Source organism: Corvus kubaryi, unplaced genomic scaffold (genome assembly GCF_017639235.1).
Source record: "Corvus kubaryi isolate FWS band 111438036 unplaced genomic scaffold, C.kubaryi_AGA036_p1.0 37397, whole genome shotgun sequence".
Taxonomy (NCBI): Eukaryota; Metazoa; Chordata; class Aves; order Passeriformes; family Corvidae; genus Corvus; species Corvus kubaryi.
Genome location: NW_024581136.1, coordinates 12861648 through 12881714, shown reverse-complemented (window position 1 = coordinate 12881714; position 20067 = coordinate 12861648). Strand labels below are relative to the sequence as shown.

At 63.7% G+C, this 20067-nt stretch overlaps 3 protein-coding genes across 5 annotated transcripts; 2 read left to right on the top strand and 1 right to left on the bottom strand.

Moving 5' to 3' along the window:
• Positions 1-83: 83 nt before the first annotated feature.
• POLR2H (RNA polymerase II, I and III subunit H) lies at positions 84-2515 on the top strand. Of its 2 annotated transcripts, XM_042042390.1 has the most exons (5): positions 96-223; positions 597-680; positions 1396-1489; positions 1856-1939; positions 2064-2515. In XM_042042390.1, exons 1-5 carry the CDS (start codon positions 151-153, stop codon positions 2179-2181), a joined length of 453 nt encoding a protein of 150 aa, XP_041898324.1. In that variant the 5' UTR covers positions 96-150; the 3' UTR covers positions 2182-2515. The 2 variants fall into 2 exon arrangements, with proteins under 2 accessions (XP_041898325.1, XP_041898324.1); XM_042042391.1 differs by lacking the exons at positions 1396-1489; positions 1856-1939 and having other exon boundaries at positions 84-223; positions 2064-2161.
• A 271-nt stretch (positions 2516-2786) lies between these two features.
• THPO (thrombopoietin) lies at positions 2787-4841 on the bottom strand. Its single transcript, XM_042042388.1, has 5 exons — positions 4761-4841; positions 3849-3976; positions 3680-3766; positions 3310-3474; positions 2787-3206 (listed from the first exon to the last, which is right to left on the bottom strand). The coding sequence occupies exons 1-5, from the start codon at positions 4837-4839 to the stop codon at positions 3024-3026; spliced, it is 642 nt and encodes a 213-aa protein (XP_041898322.1). The 5' UTR covers positions 4840-4841; the 3' UTR covers positions 2787-3023.
• A 7475-nt stretch (positions 4842-12316) lies between these two features.
• CHRD (chordin) lies at positions 12317-20067 on the top strand. 2 transcript variants are annotated; one of them, XM_042042639.1, is made up of 23 exons: positions 12317-12461; positions 12785-12888; positions 13389-13512; positions 13905-14042; positions 14119-14236; positions 15142-15238; positions 15342-15483; positions 15557-15697; positions 16172-16254; positions 16343-16490; positions 16588-16694; positions 16779-16895; positions 16977-17139; positions 17232-17473; positions 17560-17673; positions 17907-18119; positions 18202-18295; positions 18409-18465; positions 18556-18659; positions 18806-18908; positions 19027-19181; positions 19347-19440; positions 19592-20067. In XM_042042639.1, the coding sequence occupies exons 1-23, from the start codon at positions 12332-12334 to the stop codon at positions 19657-19659; spliced, it is 2856 nt and encodes a 951-aa protein (XP_041898573.1). In that variant the 5' UTR covers positions 12317-12331; the 3' UTR covers positions 19660-20067. The 2 variants fall into 2 exon arrangements, with proteins under 2 accessions (XP_041898573.1, XP_041898572.1); XM_042042638.1 differs by having other exon boundaries at positions 13386-13512.

The following is a 20067-nucleotide window of genomic DNA, read 5'->3' as shown; positions in this document are numbered from 1 at the left end:
CGAGGGCCGCGCGCGCTCCCGCCCGCCCCGGCGGTCCCGGCGGGGAATGGCCCCGCCCGCTCCGGAGCCGCTCGCGCCGCGCCGGTGCGGTTACGTCATCAGTGTGCGCCGGGTGGGAGCGGCGCCGGGAGCGGGAGTGGAGCTGCCGCCATGGCTGGGATCCTCTTCGAGGATATCTTCGACGTGAAGGACATCGACCCAGAAGGCAAGAAGTTCGACCGCGGTGAGTTGGGCCCCGGCCCGCTTCTCCCAGTCCCCCGTCCGCCTCTGCCGCCGGCGCTGGCCCCTGTGCCCCATCACTGCGCTGGCCTCTCCGCGTGTTGCCAGCCCCCGGAGCGCCCCGTTTCCACGGGGCTTCCCCAGCTCGGCTGCTGGTCCCCCCACGCCCCCGCGGGCCCGGTGCGTTGCATTCCCCGCTCCACCGTGTTCTCCTCCCTGCCTGTGCGCACCTCCTTCAGTTGTCAGGCTCTGGCATCCATCTCCAAACCCATCCGAAAACGGTTCGGGTGCCAGCCTGGGCTGTGAAGGGGACCCTGTTCCCACCCAGCCCTTGGGGATCTTATCTGTCCTGGTCCCTGACTCTGCTGCTCTCCCAGTGTCGCGCCTGCACTGCGAGAGCGAGTCCTTCAAGATGGATCTCATTCTGGACGTGAACATCCAGATCTACCCCGTGGACCTCGGTGAGCTATTGGGCTGCTAGCATAGGGCGGGTCAGCCGGTGTCAGCTGGGGTGGGCAAGGTCTGAGAGGATGGAGCCAGGAATTGCTGTGATCAAGGAATAAGCTGCCTCAGGCTTCCTTGGGCCCCTGTGCTGTCCCCAGGTCACAGTAAGTTCAGGGCACTCTCAGTGTACTGAGGCTGAGGTGCGTTCTGCTTCATCTCCCTGTGTGTATGTGGGCTCACCTCTGTTCCTTTCCCCACAGATGATGTCTGGGGAAGCTGCCTCAGCTGGTGGTAACCAGGCTTTAAGAGAAATCTCATGAAATTAACTTCTGCAGCTAAATACACTAAATGTGTGGAAAAGAGAATATTTCCCTCGATGAAACACAGAAGGGGTGAAACGGATACTGCAGGGGCTCATGTACCTGCCTGGGGTCCAGCCAAGTCCTCTGGGACTCGCCCAGTGACTATCTTGTTATGTCCCCTGAAAACACCAACAGTTGTGTCCTCGTGGCTCTGGTTTCCTCCATGACGTGGGGAACAAGGAGACACAGGATCCAGCGTGACCTTTCACACGTTCCCCACAGTCCTGCTTGGAGGACTGGCAGCAGGGACAGAGCTTGTTTAGCACCCCCTGCCAGGGTGGCCCTTTGCCACCACCCTGAGTTCTAGCTGTGTCTGCTGCTGCTCTGGTTGTGCTCTCACCTTCTCACTGCTCCTCTGGCTTCCTCACAGGGGACAAATTCCGCCTGGTCATCGCCAGCACCTTGTATGAGGACGGCACCCTAGATGATGGCGAGTACAACCCCACAGACGACCGGCCGTCCAGGTACGGGCCCAGCTGGGACCCACGGGGGCGTGGACGAGGGAAAAGGTGAAGTGCTGAGGTTAAATGTCTCAGGTTGGACACTAAGAGGAATCTTCACAGAGAGGGTGATTAAATATTGGAATGGGCTGCCCAGGGAGACGGTGGAGTCACTATCCCTGGAATTGTTTAAGGAAGGACTGGATGTGGCACTTGTGCCATGGTCTAGTTGACAAGGCGATATTCAGTCATAGGTTGGACTCGATGATCTAAGAGGTCTTTTCCAATCTAATTGACTCTGTGACTGTGAGGTGCCTTCTCCCAGAGGACACTGAGCTGGGGGAATGGCCAGGTTTGATTCCTTGCTGACCTCAGACTGTGCTGTTGCAGGGCAGACCAGTTTGAGTACGTGATGTACGGCAAGGTGTACCGGATCGAGGGGGACGAGACCTCCACGGAGGCGGCCACACGCCTGTGAGTGCCTGTCGAGAGTGGGGGAACACAGTGCCCTGGGGTGGGGGGGGGCGCGCCACTGGGATCTCGGCTTGGGTCTCCCATGGGATTCCCTGCTCTCACTGCTCCTCTCCTCCCACCTCAGCTCTGCCTACGTGTCCTACGGGGGCCTGCTCATGCGGCTGCAGGGAGACGCAAACAACCTGCACGGGTTTGAGGTGGATTCTCGCGTTTACCTGCTGATGAAGAAGCTGGCCTTCTAGCATACCTCCGTGGGCTGCCCAGCCTCTTCAGAGCTGGGGAGGAGGGAGCAGTCCCCCTCCTCATCCCAGTGTCTTCTGACTCCTGCTGGGATCCGCATCTCTGTTTGCAAGGAGAGAGGTGCCTGACATTTGAGTGGACGCCACGCTGGGTGCTCTGGTCTTGCCTGATGGCATCTCCTCACCTCCGCCTGCCTGTGCTCAACAGCCCTGGCTCTGTCCAGGAGCAACCGGACTGGGACAGCTGCCTGCCTGCCTCTGGGGACTGGGGACTGTTCCCTCAGGAGCCATCCTGAGGCAGGCTGCCTTGGTTTTGATTAAACTGGGATGTTTTCTACACCTGGCTCTGCTTGCTGAGAGACAAGGCTGGCAGGGAGTGGATACACCTGCACAGGGAGAAAGGGGGGACCCTGCCACTTCCCAAAGGATGGGGAGTCCAAGCCTGCGGCAGGTGGGTACAGAGAGGAGGAGCGGCGGGGCCGTGCCAGGCGATCCTGCAGCACTGGCAGCTGCTGCAGGAGGGAGCGGGCACCGGGCAGAACTGGGAGCATGTCCCAGAGGAGCCGGCTCCTGGCCCGGGCACAAGGACACACAACCCTTTAGAAAAATAGCTCTTTAATCGAAAAGCCTTCACAGTAGAGGTTCCTGCCTGGGTGGGAGCAGGGCCTGTGCCCACTGGCACATGAGTGTCACTGTTTCCCTCCATGGGCTGCGCAGTCGACGGACAATTGAGGAACCGGTGCCGACCCTTTCCCTGTGGGCATCTTCCTGGGCACCCAGAGCACAGCTTAGTGTCCTGCAGGATTGCTCCAGCATCGCATTGGGGTTGAACCCTGTGTGCAGCCTCACCGGGCCTCGTATGGAGGGTCTTTGCTGTCCCCCTGTCCTTGCTTGCACAAGACCTTGGCCAGGTCTTCGAAGAAGAAGAGCAGCTTGCCCTGTACCAGCTGCCGGTAGGTGAGGAAGATGCTGGTGACGTGGGTCTGCTCCATGGAGTGTGGGGAGCAGCTCGGCTCCCAGTGTCCTCCCTGAGAGGTGAGAGTGGGACAGAGGGGTGACAAACTGTTGCACCCAACCCAGCCCAGCTGGCACCTGTGCCAGGGTGGCCTGGCTCATCTGGGGACGTCTTACCTCCCAGCTGAAGGTCTGCAGGAGCAGGAAGAAGGAGTTGGCATGTCGGTAAAGCTGGCTCAGCTGCTTGGCCCCACACTCCTCGCTCACCTGGCCCTGGGCCCCCGCCACAGCACCCACTAGCAGGGCCAGATCACACAGGATCTCCCGCCGCTTGGTCTCGTTCTGGGGGAGCAGACAGTGATCCCCAGGGCCTCGTTGCTTCCTTTGCCCACCTTGGGGCTGGATGGGGTCCTCTACCCTCCCTGTGCCACCAGATATGCCCACAAGCATTCTTGTTCAGCATTTCTGGTGCTTGTGCCAACCCAAGGTTCCTTCTCCAGTCCTGCTGGCACACCAGTGCCAGCACCCTCCTCCCAGCCCCTCTCACCAATTTGGATTTCCACTGCTGGAAAGTGAAGTCCACCAAGGGCAGCACTGCAGGACAGCTAAGCACAGGCAGGGCCTGGCACTGGCCCTAGTGAGGAGAGATGTCAAGATGAGGTGCCAGGAACTGTGCATGTCCCTGGCCTTGGGTTTTGTGGGGACTGTATCCTCACCACTCTGGTTTCCATGTCCTTGGCCTCCATGATGTACTTCTGGATAAGCCTGTTGTCACAGACCAGCCGTGTTGGGCTGGCACGGTCCTCTTTGATGTGCAGGAGGAAAGATGTGAGGAGGAGCAGCCCTGGAGGAGATGGGGTTGCCTTATGCACTGTGCCACCTTCCCTGGGCAGTGCCAGCCCAGAGCCATGCCTCCAGTGGCAAGTCCCCTCCCCAGCCCGTGGTGGGGGTGCAGGGGGAGGTGTGAGTGGCTGAGGAGGGCCTGGTACTGCTCTCCATTCAGCCAGCGGGGGGTGCCCGGTGCTCACAGGGGAGAGCCGAGGTTTCCATGCCAGCGGTGTGTGCCAAGGGGCTGCACGGCCACATCTGCCAGGTTTTTCGGCCACACTTCAGGCAAGGAAGCAGGGCTGTACTCCCTGTGCAGACCAGGGCCAGCCCTCTGGATCCCTTCCAAGAGCAGCTCCAGGCGTCATGTGCACTTCGGGGAATCCCGGCCTGCAGTGTCCCACAGGGAGCATCTGCTCCTTGCTGCTGCCCTGGCTGACTGCTCCCCTGCTGGCACTGCCTTCCCCAGTGCCGCTGGCACATGGCTCTGCCCAGCAACTGCCCATCCTGCCAGCTTCTCTAAAGGCCCTCTTTGCATCCTCCTGCCTGCCTCGCTGCCTGCCCTGGCACTACACCTGTCCCCAAAAGCCCTCTGCACAGCCTGTTTCCCTAGGATGGGCATGGAGAGGTGCTTGGTTGCCCTCGCATGCTGGCAGTGGCCAGGTCCAGCCACCCCAGAGCCACCCTTGGGGTTTGATGCCCATCTGTGGGATTCATCGTGCAGGGGACGCTCTGGCTGTGGGGCCACGGTATCCACTGTCCCTTCCTGCGCACCCAGTCTCCCCTTGTAGCCACACACTCACTGTTCAGCTCCATGCTCGGCTGGGGGCTTCGGCCCTGCATCTTCCATCTTGGGGCCAGCGGCTGCTCCCTGGCTCCCATCCCCCTTCCATGGAGGGCAGCGGTGGCGCGGGCTCCCCGCGAGCCGCCCAGGCGGGCCGGAGGCCGGAGTGGCCCCGGCACAGCACGGCGCAGCTCTGCGGCTCCGGCCTGGCCGCCCAGCCGAGGCAGCACGATTTCCTGTTGTGTCGCCGCTGACCTTCAAGCAAAATCGCAGTGGGGGCCCCGGGCCCGGGGGACGGCTTCCTGCCTCCGGCCGCTTCCTCCCTTGGCTCGGCGCACGGGAAGGGCGTCCCTGGGCTCACCTGCCCCCAGGCCTGAGCACTCAGCAGCCAGCGCCGCGGTGGTCAGTGACTCAGCCGTGCCTGCCCAGGGGGAGAGGGTAGCCCTGCAGAAAGGATGGCGTCAGTGACCCTGCACTGGACAGCCCCGGCAACGTGAGCCCTAATGGGGTCGTGTGGCAGCCAGGTATGAAAGCCACCAAAAACCCTCTCACAGAGGTGGGCCATAATCCTGGTGACCCTCTCCCAGAGTTTAACTTCATCCCTGGTGACTTTTACCCAGTTAGACCCCATCCCTGGTGACCCTCACCCAGAGGCATCCATCACCCAGAGGTGACTTGGGGTGCTGGAGATCCCCGGGATGGCTGTGGTGCATGGGATCCCTCTGAGCTGGGGAGGGTGATGGATCACAGGGGTCACGGCTGGTGCATGGTCCCAGGGCGGTGTCTCCGGGGTATTGGTTGGGGGTGGGGTGGGTGAGGCACCCCCAGATGCCCCTTCGCTGGGTAGGAGAAGCCCCGGGGACCTGTTCAGCACCATGCCCTGGCATGGCTATTGCATTCCCTGGCAAAGTCAGGCCTCGCTGGGCACTCTGGCGGGGGGTGCACACCCCCAAACCCATGTGTACGTGTGTGTGTTCCCATACTGCACACGTGTACACACCCACCACGTGCACCCTCAGACCTCCGTGTACACACGTGCACTTCCCTGGCACGCCTCGGGGCATGTGCTCAGAGAACCCCCCACCCCGGCAGCCCCCCACAGCTTCCCTTTGGGGACACCCCCCTCCCAGCCCACATCCTCTCGGCTCCCGGTCTCCCTGCAGCCCGTGCGTTTCCTTCTCACACCCCGGCTCTCGCACACTCTCGCACGTTCCCACCCCCGTCCCTGTGGACAGCAGTTCCCGGCAGCGCCTGGCCGGGTGACAACAGCTAAAGTAAACACCCCAGCCCCGCTCCACCTGCCCCATGCCCTGCTCAGCCCACAACAGCCCACCTTGCAGGGTGCCTGGATGGGGGGTCTAGAGGGTACCACGACTCCAGGGATGAGACTGGCAGCCCGGCTCGCCTGGGCACGGCTGGCAGCAACGGGACCCGTGAGCACCGGGGTCAAACACCTCCAGGCTTCCCACACACGGCCGTGGTCCGTCTGCGGACGTGACAACCTGCAGTCATGCCCGAAATCACGCCCATCAGCACCCTCAGCCCGTCTGCCAGCGCTGGCCTCGGGCCCTCCACCGTGCCCATGTCAGTCCCTGCCATGCCCCCGCCATGTCCATTCCCTGTCCCTCCCTGGGTGCAAAGTCATTGACAGTGCCAGGCTGGAGAGATGCGGTGTCCTGCATTCCTTCTTGATTAGGCAAACAAACCCATCAGGGGAAACTGGAGAACAACTGGAAACTGGAGGTCTAATGGACCCCCATGGGCATCCTAAGGTGCCCACAATAGTCACTTTACTCTAAAATATTCCTTTTCAGCAATGCCAGAAGCTGGCAGGCAGCATGAGCCTGTGTCCGTGGGCAGACTGGTATTCCTCTGCTGGAAAGAGCAATGCCAGCATTTGCTGCCGTGCCAGAGGGGCAGAGGAGGATGTGGGGGAGAGCCCCTGCTGCTGGCCCCAGCCCGATCCCACGGATGTTGTGTGCTGTAGCGGGAGAGAATGTGGGGGCAGTGAGTGAGGCACAGGGACCACAGAGGGACACGGGGGCTCCGGCCAGGCAGCCAGGGCTCTGGCAGGGAACAGGAAGCCAGGCGGGGGCCGCGGGGCTGCACAGCTGGCCGGATCCCGGTGCCAAGATTCCCACCTCTCCTTACAGGGTGCAAAGTGCTGGGAATCCCGCTGCAGGGACAGCCGTTCGCACCCACTTTGCCAAGGTGCTGAAGACAGCAGGAGGTGCCAGGAGTCAGGGAAGGGGGGGAAGAGGAGGAAGACGCAGGGGTGGGAGGGAGACTGTGGTTCGGTGGCACAGCTGCTGTCGCCGAAGGCCACCCAGATGTGCTCGCTGGGCACCCCCAGGATATCAGTGATAGCATGGGAAGCAAACCTGGCCTTCCAGGGGCAGGGAGGGGGGTCTCAGCCCCCTTTGAAGCCCCCATAAAAGAGTCCGGCATAAAGGAAAGAGAAAGTCAAAGGAACAAAGAGAGCGGCTAATCCCGGCGTGAGCAAACAGCCCCGTTTGCTCAGGGCACAGCTGGCTCCGGGGCCAGGGAAAGGAGCACAGCGGGGCTCTGCGAGTGCCAGGCAGCGGGGGACCCTCTACCCGGGCTGCCCTTCCCCGAGCACGGGCAGTCCCCGGGAGCAGGGTCCCTCCTGGACCCTCCGGGCTTTTTTGCTACATATGCAAATTGCCAATAAACATCCGTGGGCAAATCCTACTCGCCGCGCAACCTGGTCCTTGCACTGCTCCCAGACAGCCGTCCCAGGAGAACACCCACGCTGCCGGGTAAACGGACTTGCAAGGGGCACCTTGGTCGGAGTGCAGCAGCTTGGGAGTGAAGGATGCCAGGGTTTTACCTTTCCCAATTTTCAGCAAGCCACATGCTGCCCAGCACCCCAGCACAAAGCCCTCGGTGCTGCCCAGAGGATGTCCATGGGCAAACCCTCCTTGCCTTGGGCAAGGGCGCCTTATGCCAGTGGCTCTGCTGGCATCTGGGGCGATTCCACCTCCTCTCCCATCCCGCTTCTCAGCCAAGCTTCCCGCTCCAGTGGGGGGCACGGAGTGCGGTGGGGGGGCACCTCGTCCCTCCGCCTCCATCCCACGGAGAGGCGAAGGGGTTAATGCCAGGCAGCCGAGCCGCAGGTGGGCGCAAGAATGAAATTCCTTCTCGCTGTCCTGCGAAGTCTGGGCACAAATATTTGCCTGCATGTCCGGTGGGGAGGGGGGAGACCACCATCGCTTCTGGGAGCTTGCTAATCCCCATGCCAAACAAGGCCCCCACATGCCCCACGTGCCCCCCCCTCCCCCCCCCCCACCTTCCTCCTGCTGGGATCACCCTGCAAAGCCTTTGAGGAGGGAACATTTGGGGTCAGGGGGATACCAGCACCTCTGGGTGCTCCTATGAGCAGGGAGCTCTATGGGGTTGACAGGCCACTGGGAACAGGCATCTTGTTCAGGGACACTGCCAGGATCAGCTTGGCATGGCAGATGAGACTGTTTTGGGGTCTCCATTCCGCTCCCCAAACCGTGGCCACCACAGCGGGATGGGATGAAGGCGAGAGTCCCAGCCATCCCCGCCATGTCAGCAATGCACCCTCCATAATAAATTCCATGTGTTCACAGACAGAAAAGAGACTTTCCTCTGCTCCATTGCCCCCCCCCCAAACTGCATCCCCCATCTGTACCTGCCACCCCCAAAACTCCCTCCATCTCCAGACTCCCCTGGCCTTCGTCTGGGATGGCCCAGCCCTGCAAGTCACCTACCAGTTGTGCAAATATTGCCGGAACGGCTGTAATCCCTGTGTCCAACATGAATTATGAGGTATTTCCACCCATTACGACAGCCCCCCCCCCCCGCCCCGCCGCGTGTGTGTGAGGCCGGGGGGATTAGACACGGCACAAGCCACACTCGGCACAAAGCTTTGGGGAGGCTGACGGCTCTCTGTGTCCCACAACAGGGCGGGGCAGTCGAGGGGGGCTCTTTTTGGAGAGGGGGGGTACCCCACATGCCTTCCCGTCTCCAGGCTCATGCCTGGAGGGTGTGTTGGGATGCCCAGAAGGCAGCGGGAGGCTGTGGGAAGGGGGGCCCAGGGCACGTAGTTGCACCACGACCCCATCCCGGGAGAGCAGAGGCTCCTTCCTGTCGCCCTGAGCCCGGCTCATGTTCAAAGCCGCGAGCAGGCAGCAGCTAATGAGGGCAGACAATGGGAGCTGCGTGGGGCAGAGCTCGGGTGAGGGCCTGCTGAGACACCCCCACGCCAGGCATGGCACAGCCCTGGCACCACGATCCTCTGGAATCCTCCATGGGACCCTCACCGCTGGGCAGGGCACGTGCCCACAAAGCCCCTGCAGAACTACACGTTGTTCAGTAGGGCACCTTTGGAGCATCCCACCTGCACTTTGCTGGGACAGGAGACATCCCGTGGGACCACCACCTCCCCACCGGGGACAAGCCAGTGCCCACCCTGGGAAGAGGTGGTGGAGGGGTGAAGATGCAGGCTTGAGGCTGCCCATGGCCAGCGGTCTCCATCGCAGTGCAGCTCCAGCTGCCCACAGCTGGCAGCCCCGTTGGGGACGTGCCGGCGCCAGGCCCAGCTCTGGAGCCTCAGAGGTGCCTTTGTGCAGGGCGCTGCTCCTCACACATATATATGTGCGGGCGCTGGGAAGCAGCTGGCGGGACCAGGACCCTTTCCCCAGCACCACCCTTGGCCGGCACCATCCCTTCTCCAAAGGCACAGGGACCCCCGAGGCTCTGTCAAGCCACGTATGCCTTTTGATGAGGGCACTCCTCGGCATTTCCAGGGGCAGCCCAGGCTGTGGATGAGGAAAGCCCAGGCACGGCCGGGGCATCAATTTCCTCCTTGCCCACCGCAGTGGCTATGCCCGCCTCCGCGGGCAGGGATGCTCAGCACCCTCCTGACATGATAGCGCACGCCAGCATACCACCCCGGTCCCAGCCTGGCAGTGCCGGGACGCCCCTGCAGCCCCCCTCTCCCTCAAGCTACCGCCCAGTGCCTCGGATTCCCTCGTGCCGAGGGCTGCAGCCAGGCGGGTTCCCCGTCTGTCTTTCCTTTCCCCGGGAAAGGGGAGGGAGCTTCCCTCATCGCTTCCCCGTGTCCCGCAGACGAGCCAGGAGACTGTGACGAGTTCTGGGTGCACAGAGCCAGCACCGGATTCCCGGCATCGGCGGGACAGCTGGGAGCCATCGCCCGCCTCCTCCCTGCTCAGCCCCGCTCACCTCCCGCCGTCCCCAGGGCCGCTGCTGTGCTGCAGCGGGCACCGTGCAGCGACGCTGGCACAGCCACAAAGACCCCAACCCTTCCCTGCCCTCCACGTCGCTGGATCCCCGGCCAGCGAGGACGTCGGGAGACAGGAGAGGGGACAGGTCAGTGACACCGCTGGGGACAACGGGGAGGGCACAGGACCAAGGGGTGCCGTGCTGCCAGGCATGGTCGCTGCTTGCAGAACGCACTCGCAGGCAGCAGGGTGTCCGGGACAGCCGTGCCCGGGGGGATGCCCGAGGTCCTGGCAGTGTCCCAGCCCTGGCCATGCCAGCGGGCTGTCCTGCCGGGGTAAGCCCGGCTGCTCCTCCCTGCCTTCTGCCAGCTCCTGCCACGGACCAGGTCCCTTGAAAGGCCAAGCCCCCCTGCCGCACTGCCCGCCCCGGGAGAGGTGTCGCTCTGCGCGGAGATGTGTGCCAAACTAGGGCAGGGAATGGGATGGGGCAGCCATGGACAAGCCGGGGATGGGCAACCCCATGCTGGCACTGGGGCAAGGGGCGGTGGGCTGCAGCCCCCCCAGCTGCTCGCTGGGCTGCGGGGAGGCCCAGGAGGAGCCTTCTGGGGAGGCAGGGGCCTGTTGTGCTCCAGCTGTGCCGTGTTTCCCTAGCTACACCGCGCAGCTGGCCGGGTGTTTGCACCGCCCGGAGTTGATTTTGGCAGCCCCACGCTTCCCCCTCCTCCCCTCCCCACCCGCCTTCCCCCTGCCGGGCGCCCGCCTGCCACGCACCCACCACCCGCAGCCTCTCCCTGCCACCCTCGGCGGGGATGGCAACAGGGACATGGGTGACACAAGCTGCCCCTACTCCTCATAGGCTTCCCCTCCCCTGAGTTCATGCCTCAGTTTCCCCAGATGGATGATGCTTTCCCCAAAGTTTTCCATGGTGCTTACTCACTGCCAACCTCTGCCACCCTTACCAGCCCAGGTGTGGGTGAAGAGTAGGACTGGTGCTGGGTGCTGCTCTCGAAGAACCCCCCCTGCCTCCAGATGCCCCTTCCCTCCCTGGGCAAGGGAACCCAGGCACCCGGGCTCATGTTCCCCTGCAGCCACTGTCACTGGTGGGCAGGACCCAGGGTCCCACTCTGGAGCCTTGCTCTGCCCAGGGTGGGTAGCAGCTGGAGAAATCTAGGAATGTGGAAGGCATGAGCTGAAGGGGGTTGGTTGTGCCTTTGCAGTGTGGACTGGGGGAGGGGGCTGGCTGTTTTGGGAGCCCATGCTCAGGGGTGCTGAGTGGAAGGAGGAAGGGCTGGCTGCAGGGGAACAGTGGATGGCCAGTGCATTGCAGTGTCCTGTGTCCTGGGGTGCCAAGTGGCCTGGGAGTGGACTGAGTGGATGGAGTAGTCCCCAGGATGTCTCATGCCTGGGGAGTGGAGGACAATGAGCCCTGGAAGGGCTCATGACTGAAGGTGGACTGTGTGGATGTGGAGATGCCAGGATGCTCTGTGCCCAGGAGGTGCCCCATGCCGGGAAGAGTACATGGACTGAGGAGACCAGCGTTTGAACGGGTGTGCCCTGCAAACGCCGTATTCCCGAGGGGGGTTATGTGGATGAGAGACTCCGACGGGGCTCATGGCCTTGAAGAGGGGCATGTGAATGGTGGCATGCCTGGGATGTCCAGTGCTCAGGAACACCCCTAGCTCTGTGGAAGGGGTGTGGATGGTGGTGGTGGTATCTCCATATAGTGCCCTATATCTCAGAGGATGTTGTGTGAATTGGGAGGGGATGACCCCAGGATGCCCAAAACCTGAGAGTGCCGGATGCCCTGAGGGAGGGTTATATCCTAGAATCATATAATAGACTGGGCTGGGTTGGAAAGGACCTTAAAGACCATCTGGTTCCAACCACCATCCCTCAGGTTCCCCTGGGGCTGGCATGTGAGTAGGGATGCTCTGCACTCGGGGGTACCACATGCCCGGGGAGAGGGGGAGCAACGAATGGGGGGGGATCCCCAGGACATCCCGAGGCCGGGGGTACCCCCTGCCTGGCGGGGCAGCCGCGTCCCCCGGGTGCCGCAGGACGGGACAGGACAGGACGGCCCGTGCCAGGCGGGGGCGGCGGGGCCGGGGCCCGGGGGGATGTGGGGGGGTCGGAGCGCGGCGGGGGGCGCATACCCCCCCGGCTGGCCGCTGCCTGCGCCTCATTAGCGGGGCCTTTGTTTGCACAGGGCTCGCAGCTCCCGCTTGCCCATGCCGCCGCCTATAAAGCGGAGCCGGAGCCGGCAGCCGGGCAGAGGCGGCGGCAGCGCCCGGCAGCGCCCGGCCCCCCCTCCCCGCCGCCGCCTCCGGTCCCGGTCCGCCCGCCCCGGCCGGCCGGCACCATGCGCGCCGCTGCGCTGTTGCTGCTCGCCCTGCTCCCGCTCCGGCCCCTGCCCGGCCGCGCCGCCCGCCCCAAGCTCGCCCTGCCCATCCGGCCCGACACGGATCCGCTGCCCCCCGGCGGGGCGGCAGGTAGGAGCCCCCTGCCCTACACCCCTCCTTCCCCCTCTCCGCGCACCCCCGGTCCTGTACAAGCCGCTGCCGCACCCCCCCGTCACGCATCCCGCGTCGGGCACCCCCTCCCTGCCACCCGCACCCCCGTCGTGCATCGCATGCCTGCACCCCCCGTTCTCTGGCACCCCGCGTTCCGCCCCGGGCCCCCCGGCTGGCCCGAACCGGCACCGGCAGCGCAGCGGGCGGCGGGGCGGTGCCGGCCGGTCCGGGGCTGCGGCAGGGGGGTGCCCGCGGCCCGGAGACGACCGGGACGGCGGTGAGTGGTAGTGGGGTCTCCGCAGGCTGCGCCTTCGGGGGGCATTTCTATGCCCTGGAGGAGACGTGGCACCCGGACCTGGGGGAGCCCTTCGGGGTGATGCGCTGCGTTATCTGTCACTGTGAGCCGGTGAGTGCCCCCACACACCCCTTTCCCTGGGAGACCCCCCGGCACCCGGCTCTGCTGGGGAGGGGGCTGGCAGGGAGGGAGTTCGACCCCTCTGTTCAGTGCACTCCTCTCCTTCCCATGGAAGAGGGAAGCGGGATCCCCTCAGCCAGCCGGACACCTGGATGTCCTCCCCCGCGGCAGGGGGAGGGGAAGGGGGGTTTAAAGGATCAGGCTTCATTCTTCCTCCCCCTCCTCGGGGATGGCCTCCGGCCCCCTCCCTCCTTCCCTCCGAGCAGTTCCCTGAGGCCGGGGCTGGCGGGGCCACGCACAGCTGGTCAGGAGCCTGGGGGCCGTGGGGAGGGGGCCCGGGTTTGGCTGCCGTACAGGCATCTGGGGACTGTGCAAGGTGCCCAGGGGCTCCAGATGGAAAAAGATGGGGGAAGCCAGGCTGTGCCGGGAGGGCGTGACTGGGAACACCTTGGCACGGCTCTCCTGGGGTCTTCTTGGCCCCTCCACAGCAGAGGAACCACCGGGGGAAGCCCGTGGGGAAAGTGAACTGCAAGAACATGAAGCAGGACTGCCCCGTGCCTGCCTGTCCCCGGGCCACGCTGCTGCCTGGGCACTGCTGCCACACCTGCCCCAAAGGTGAGGAGAGTGGGTGCTTCCTTGCAGGGAGCCCCCCCAGCCCCCCAGCATCCCCCACTGGCCTGGGACAGGGGGCATTGCACACCCCTTTGAGAAGGGTTAGTCAATATGCTATGAAAGTCACCAGTGCCCAAAATCTGATGGGCAGGGGGAAGCCCTGATGGGAACAACCTGAAAGGAATGCAGGGAAGGGACACAGGGCTAAATGCCCTGCCTGTCCATGTGCCTGTGCACAGCACACCCCAGCTAAGAGCCCCATAGTGATTCACAGGGCACATCTCAGTCTGTCTCAAGAGGGGGGATTTACTATTGTCCCCCATTCCGAGCTCTTGGGCACAAGCAGCCTGGTGTGATGGTGTCCTCCTGTGTCCACCCCATGCCAACCTTGCCAGGCCCCCCAGAGAAGAGCCCTGCACCCCGCTTTGACACCTTCGAGTACTTCCAGGACAAGGAGGATGACTTGGACAAGCCCTACAATGACCGCTCCTACCTCAGCTCTGAGGGCCTGGTTCGCGACGATGCCCGCACAGGTGAGCCACCTGCCCAGGCAGCAGCAGTGTGGGGCACCCCCCATGCTCCCCCTCATCAGCAGCATCCTCTCCCCAGAGTTTGTGGCCTTGCTGACGAGTGGCCCAGAGCCATGGCGCCCCACGTCCAGCGCAGTGGCCAAAGCTCGCTTCACCCTGCTGCGCTCTTCCCTGCTCTTCTCCATCAGCTATGAGCGGTGAGTCCTGCCTGCTGCTGCCTGTCCAGCCTGGCACATCAGGCAGCTCTCTGGACAAAGGGGGGGAATTTAACAGTGTTTGTGCACTGTTTGTGCCCTTCTGTTCCCTTCTGACATCCCCCCCCAAGGTGCCAGAGCCTTGCACTGACAGAGTGAGAGATTTGGGGAAGGGGGGGCAATGTGCTGGGCTCCAGCCTAGGTCAGCAGCCAGAATTTCGGCACACCCACAGTGTCGGCCCAGCCTCACCCATTTGCCTCCAGGTCTGGACTGGGAACAAACGGGAACGGTTCCAGGGCTCCCGTGGGTGCAGCTGGCAGAACTACTGTGCCACCCTGCAGGCTCTGCCGGTGGGCAGTGCCTTGGCACTGCTGCCAGGGTTCCCCATCCTTGCCGTGCCCTTCCCGGATGCCCGCCAGCAGCAGAGCCTCTCCTCTCCCTCCCTCCTTCCCGCTCCAGTTTCTTCTGCTCTTCCTCGCTTCCAGGCCCCTTTGCATAGTAAAGTGGTGACTAATTTCCAGCTCTGACAGGGGGAGCCAAGCGGAGCCGAAAATGCTCCTTATTTACAGCCTGAACAGTCAGCTCCCTGCGGGTCCTGCCATGGTGCCTTTCCCGGCAGAGACCCCCATCCTGCTTTGTGCCGGTTAGACACCGCTCCAGGATAGGGGAGTCCAGAGAACCCGTGCCGAGCTGGCATTTGGCAGGACAGCAGTGTTGGGCTAGTCCTGGAATGGGTGGGCAGAGTCTGGCGCTTGGCACCGCAGGGGAACGTCATCCTTCTCCTGCCCACCCCAAACCCCCGGTGACTCCCCTGTGCCCTCCCCGACACACCCCTGTGCCTGATGCTGAGGGTGGTGCCGGGGGAGGGCAGGCACATGGCCCTTGCTCACCCCGCGGATGCCCGCAGGCTGGGGCGGCCGAGCCGGGTGCGTTTCAGTGACCCCGAGGGTAACGTGCTGTTTGAACACCCCGTGCAGAAGAGCGCTGCCCCTGAGGACGGCATGGTGAGAGGGGCTGGGAGGGCAGGGGGCACGGTGCTCCTTCCCACCCTGCCGGGTGTGCGGTGCCCCCCAGCCACCGCCCAGCCCTTCCATCCATCAACCACAGCTCTGCGGGATGTGGAGGACGGTGTCCAAAGCCAATGTCCAGCTCCTGCGGGGGGAACAACTCCGTGTATCCCTCATCACCCGGGCACAGCCGTCTGGAGAGGTCCACGGGCACATCCTCAAGCACCGGGCACTCTTCGCAGGTAAGTCCAGCTCTGGCAGGCACACCCAGTGGGTGCCCACCAGAATGTCCCTCATGCCCCTGTCCCTGCACAGAGACGTTCGGTGCCATCCTGACCTCGTTGGACCCCTTGCACTTGGGTGCTGGGGGCATGGCCATGCTGACACTGAGCGACACGGAGAACAACCTGCACTTCATCCTCATGGCCCGGGGACTGCTGGAGCCTGGAGCAAGGGGTGAGAGCAGGCAGGGAAGGGGAGGGAGGCACTGCCCAGATGGGGCGACATAGAGCTGAGGGGGTGCATGGGTCAGCATCTGTGGGGTCAGGATGGGTGCCTGGGCTGGGTGTGAGGCTCAGGGTGGGTATAGGGGCTGGGGGTGGGGTGAAGGGTGAGGTGTGCATACGCTGTATGTTGGGTGATTTGGGGTGCACATGGTGGGGAGCAGACGGTGTGCACCTATGTGGGGTGACTGGGAGTGCTGCAGAGCATATGGGATGTGAGGGTTGTTGTGCAAGAAGGACAGGTTTGTGACGTGGGTGTGCACGGATTCAGGGGGTGCTGGAGGGAATGGTGAGGGTCCAGGCACACAGGGGCAGGCAGCTGGCAAAAAAGTGCCAGGGGGTTGGAGACGGTAGGCATAGAGGGGTGGGTTTCACAGTGGTTGCAGACCCCTGGTCCAGTGGGTCTACTCCCCTCTGTCATGTCCAGAATCCCCCTGGGTCCCACTGAGGGTCCGCATCCTGCACCAGGGCCAGACATTACGGGAGGTCCACACCAACATCACTGTGGAGGTAAAGCCTTCTGTTCCCCCACGTGCCCCAGCAGCCACGGTGCCCAGAGCACCAAGGCTGATCCATGGCACTCTACCCCCGCTGTCAGGACCCCGACTTCGCAGAGGTGCTGAGTGACCTGTCTGCCCAGGAGCTGCAGTTGCTGGTGCAGGGGCAGCTCCGCATTGCGGCTGAGACGGAGGGCCGGCACGCACGGCAGCTGGCTGGCACCATCACCACCCGCCGCAGCTGTGACAGTGAGCGCAGGGCAGGCACCCTGGGGTGCAGGGGGGTTGCTGTGCTCACCTCCATGCCAATCTCACCCACCCCTGTGCCTCTCTCCTCGGGCTGAAGCCATCCAAAGTGTGCTGTGCGGAGCAGATGCTTTGCTGCCGACCAAAACTGGGGCTGTGGGCTCAGCCAAACTGGCACTGCATGAGAATGGCACCCTGGAGTACCAGGTAAGTGGTGGACACCCATTTCCCTCTCGCGGGTCCCAGGGGTATCTGCCACCCTGGCACTGCCCCTTGGCACTCTACCCACAGGTGCAGGTAGTGGGCACTGCCAGCGAGGTTGTGGGCATCACACTGGAGACCAAGCCCCGGCGGAAAAGCAAGAGGAACATCCTGTTTGACATAACACCCAGCTACAAGGATGGGCTGGTGAGCACTAACCTATGCTGGGAGGGGTGGCATAGGGACTTTGGGTGAATCCCTGTCCCAACCTGCATGATCTCCCGCCAGTGGCAGGCCTGGGGTGCCTGGCAGAGCCCCAGCGCCCGCGATGCCCACATGCTTCTACAAAATGAGCTCTTCCTCAATGTGGCCACCAAGGATTGGGCGGAGGGTGAGCTGCGGGGCCAAATCATCTCCCTGCCCTACAGTGGGCTGCTCGCCCGCTACACAGGTACCAGGGACTTGTGGGGTGGTAATGGGGGGCAGTGGGGCAGCCCTCCCACACACCACCCACCCCCTCCCATGGTCCCTGTCTGTGCACAGAGATGCCCGTGGCATTGGCAGGGCAGCTGGTGTCCCCCCCAGTGCACAGTGGCGCTGGTGGGCACGCCTGGCTCTCGCTGGATGAGCACTGCCACCTGCACTATGAGATCTCGGTGGCGGGGCTGGGACGGCCAAGCGACAGCACTGTCAGTGCCCACATCCATGGGGTGGCCGAGCTGGGGGAGATGGGCACCCGCCCCCACCAGCACAAGCGCCTGCTCAAGGGTTTCTACAGCACTGAGGTAAGGTGGGCACCTGGTCAGGGCACACTGCAGCAGGGGCTGGGCCAGACCTTATCCCCACCCTGGTGCCCCTCTTGCCACGACAGGCTCAGGGGGTGGTGAAGGACCTGGACGCCGACCTGCTGCAGCACCTGGCCCAGGGCACTGCTTTCCTGCAAGTCAGCACCAAAGCACACCCCAATGGGGAGATGCGGGGACGGGTAGGTCCTCATCGGGACAGGGCACCCCTACCCATCCCAACTGCTGCCTGGGACTGGGTGGCACTGCCTGGAGCGGGGTGGAAGGGCACAGGATCACTCTGTTAGAAGGTCCCAGCAGTACAGCAGTACACATCAGTGTTCTGTGGTCATGGGAGGTCCCTTCACCAGCCCTGACCATGGAGGCCAGCGAGGCACCAGCATGGGAAGTGACCTCCTGCTCATTGCCCCTCCAGGTGCACATTCCCAACCAGTGCCATGCAGGAGGGACCCGCCTGGCCCCGGGGGAGTCCCTGGGGCAGGCTGAGGTCTCCGAGAGCACCAAGACCAGGGACCTGGAGCAGCTGAAGAAAGACCCCAACTCCTGCTTCTTTGAGGGTCAGCACCGGGCACATGGCACCCGCTGGGCACCTGACTACGACAAGAAATGCTCCATCTGCAGCTGCCAGGTACGAGCCGGGGATTGTGCTGGAGGGGCAGCACCCATCAGTAATGCCCCTCCGCAATGAACCCCATCCCTGCTGTCCCCAGAAGCGCACAGTGATCTGCGACCCCATCTTGTGCCAGCCCCTCAACTGTACCCACCAGGTGCACCCAGAAGAGCTGTGCTGCCCCATCTGTGAAGGTACCTGGGGGATGGGCTGGGGGGTTCCTTGTGAAAACAAGGTGGGGGTCCCTCTCGGAGACTTGGCTGCTGGCACCGTGTGCATCCCCTCATGGCCTTCCTCTTCCTTGTAGAGAAGAAGACAGAGCAGGAAGAGCTGAAGCTGGAGCGGGCACGGGACAGTAGCGAGGGTAAAGTCCTTGTGGGCATGGGCTGAGGGGGCAGCTCTGCAAAGGCTGACTCACAAGGGCTGTGACTTCCTCTTCTTCTTCCTCTCCTAGGCTGCTACTTTGATGGCGACAAGACATGGCGAGGCTCCGGCACTCGCTGGCACCCTGTCGTGCCCCCCTTTGGCCTCATCAAATGTGCCATTTGTACCTGCAAGGTGGGTGCAGGTTCCCGACTCGCCCCCCAACCTGGTCTGGCACCTGTGGGTCATCTCAGTTACCAGGCACCGTGCCTGAGGCTCAAACCAGGGCATGGGGCGCTGCCTGCCCTGTGCCTCCCGTGAGCCCCGTGCCCTCCCTGCAGGGCACCACAGGTGAAGTGCATTGTGAGAAGGTGCAGTGCCCACGGCTCACCTGTGCCAACCCTGTGCGCGCCAGCCCCTCTGACTGCTGCAAGCAGTGCCCAGGTACCTGCACCCCTCTCCTGCCCTCCGTTCTCCCCGTGTAGCTCCCGTGTGCCCCCACTGGCAAGGCCACAGGCTGCCCTGCCACAGGCGGGCATCCTTCCAGTGTCCTTTCCTGCAGCCCCAGAGAAGAGCGCCCTGGAGCTGGCTGACTCCATGCAGGCGGATGCGCCGCGGGCGTGCCGCTTTGGGCGCCGCTGGTACCTCAACAACGAGAGCTGGCACCCCTCTGTGCCGCCCTTTGGAGAAATGAAGTGTATCCTGTGCTGGTGTGTGGTGAGTGTGCCAGCCTGGGGCGGCACCAGGGGAAGGGAAGGTGCCCCTATGCCAGTCCCCAGGGCTTTGAGAATGGGTGGGAGAGCAGCACCCCGGACACCCACTGCACCCTGAGGAGCTGCTGCACCCCAGCCCTGGTGCTCAGCCCCTCTCTCTGCTCTCCAGTCGGGGGAGACGCACTGCCAGCGCCAGGAGTGCCCCCCATCTGCCTGCGCTAGCCCTGCCACGAGGGACAACCCCTGCTGTGCCAAGTGCCGTGGTAAGTGCAGTGCTCACACATTGGCACCATTGCCCAAACACTCTGTGGCAGCCCCCACACCTCCCAGTCTCCTTGGTGCTGAGCACAACCACCCCAGGTGCCCTCCTGGCACCCACTGTGCCCATCTCTCAGCCCTGCTTTCTCCCCCCAGCCCTGGATGCCCCCTCAGATGCACGGGAGAAGGTCCATGATGCCAAGGTGGAGTCACGGAGCCACTGAGCAGTCACTGCTGCCCGGAGCAGGGCAAGCACTCAGCGCTTGCATGGGGGGGCCCCACTACCTATTGCCCCTGCCCGTGCAGGGCGGGGGGCACAGAGGAGCACAGTGGGGTGCACGTGGCCAGGCCCCCAGCCTGGGCACCCCATCTCAGCACAACTGCAATGCCAGGACTGCCCTACCCGCTCATGCCAGTGGGCAGTGGCCGGGCGCATGGAGGTTGGGGCACCTGCTGCCCTGCCCCTCAAGCCCTCCTGGCCAGCGGGCATCATGCCCATGTTGTACATAGTGTAAAGTCCCTCTGTCCCCTGTTTGCTGCACCCACCCTGTCTCGGCCGGGTTTCTCACATAATTTATGGTGGCAGTGGATGGGGGTCAAGATGTATTTATTAAAACCAGAGCTATTGCCCA

Coding starts and splice junctions, on each gene's coding strand:
- POLR2H (XM_042042390.1), top strand. CDS start 151: ATGGCTGGGATCCTCTTCGAGGATATCTTCGACGTGAAGGACATCGAC. Junction 681..1,395: donor GATCTACCCCGTGGACCTCG/GTGAGCTATTGG, acceptor GCTTCCTCACAG/GGGACAAATTCCGCCTGGTC. Junction 1,940..2,063: donor ACGGAGGCGGCCACACGCCT/GTGAGTGCCTGT, acceptor CTCCCACCTCAG/CTCTGCCTACGTGTCCTACG.
- THPO (XM_042042388.1), bottom strand. CDS start 4,839: ATGGGAGCCAGGGAGCAGCCGCTGGCCCCAAGATGGAAGATGCAGGGC. Junction 3,977..4,760: donor GCCGAGCATGGAGCTGAACA/GTGAGTGTGTGG, acceptor CATCTCCTCCAG/GGCTGCTCCTCCTCACATCT. Junction 3,475..3,679: donor AGCAGTGGAAATCCAAATTG/GTGAGAGGGGCT, acceptor CTGCTCCCCCAG/AACGAGACCAAGCGGCGGGA.
- CHRD (XM_042042638.1), top strand. CDS start 12,332: ATGCGCGCCGCTGCGCTGTTGCTGCTCGCCCTGCTCCCGCTCCGGCCC. Junction 12,462..12,784: donor GCCCCCCGGCGGGGCGGCAG/GTAGGAGCCCCC, acceptor GGGTCTCCGCAG/GCTGCGCCTTCGGGGGGCAT. Junction 19,441..19,591: donor CTGCTGTGCCAAGTGCCGTG/GTAAGTGCAGTG, acceptor TTCTCCCCCCAG/CCCTGGATGCCCCCTCAGAT.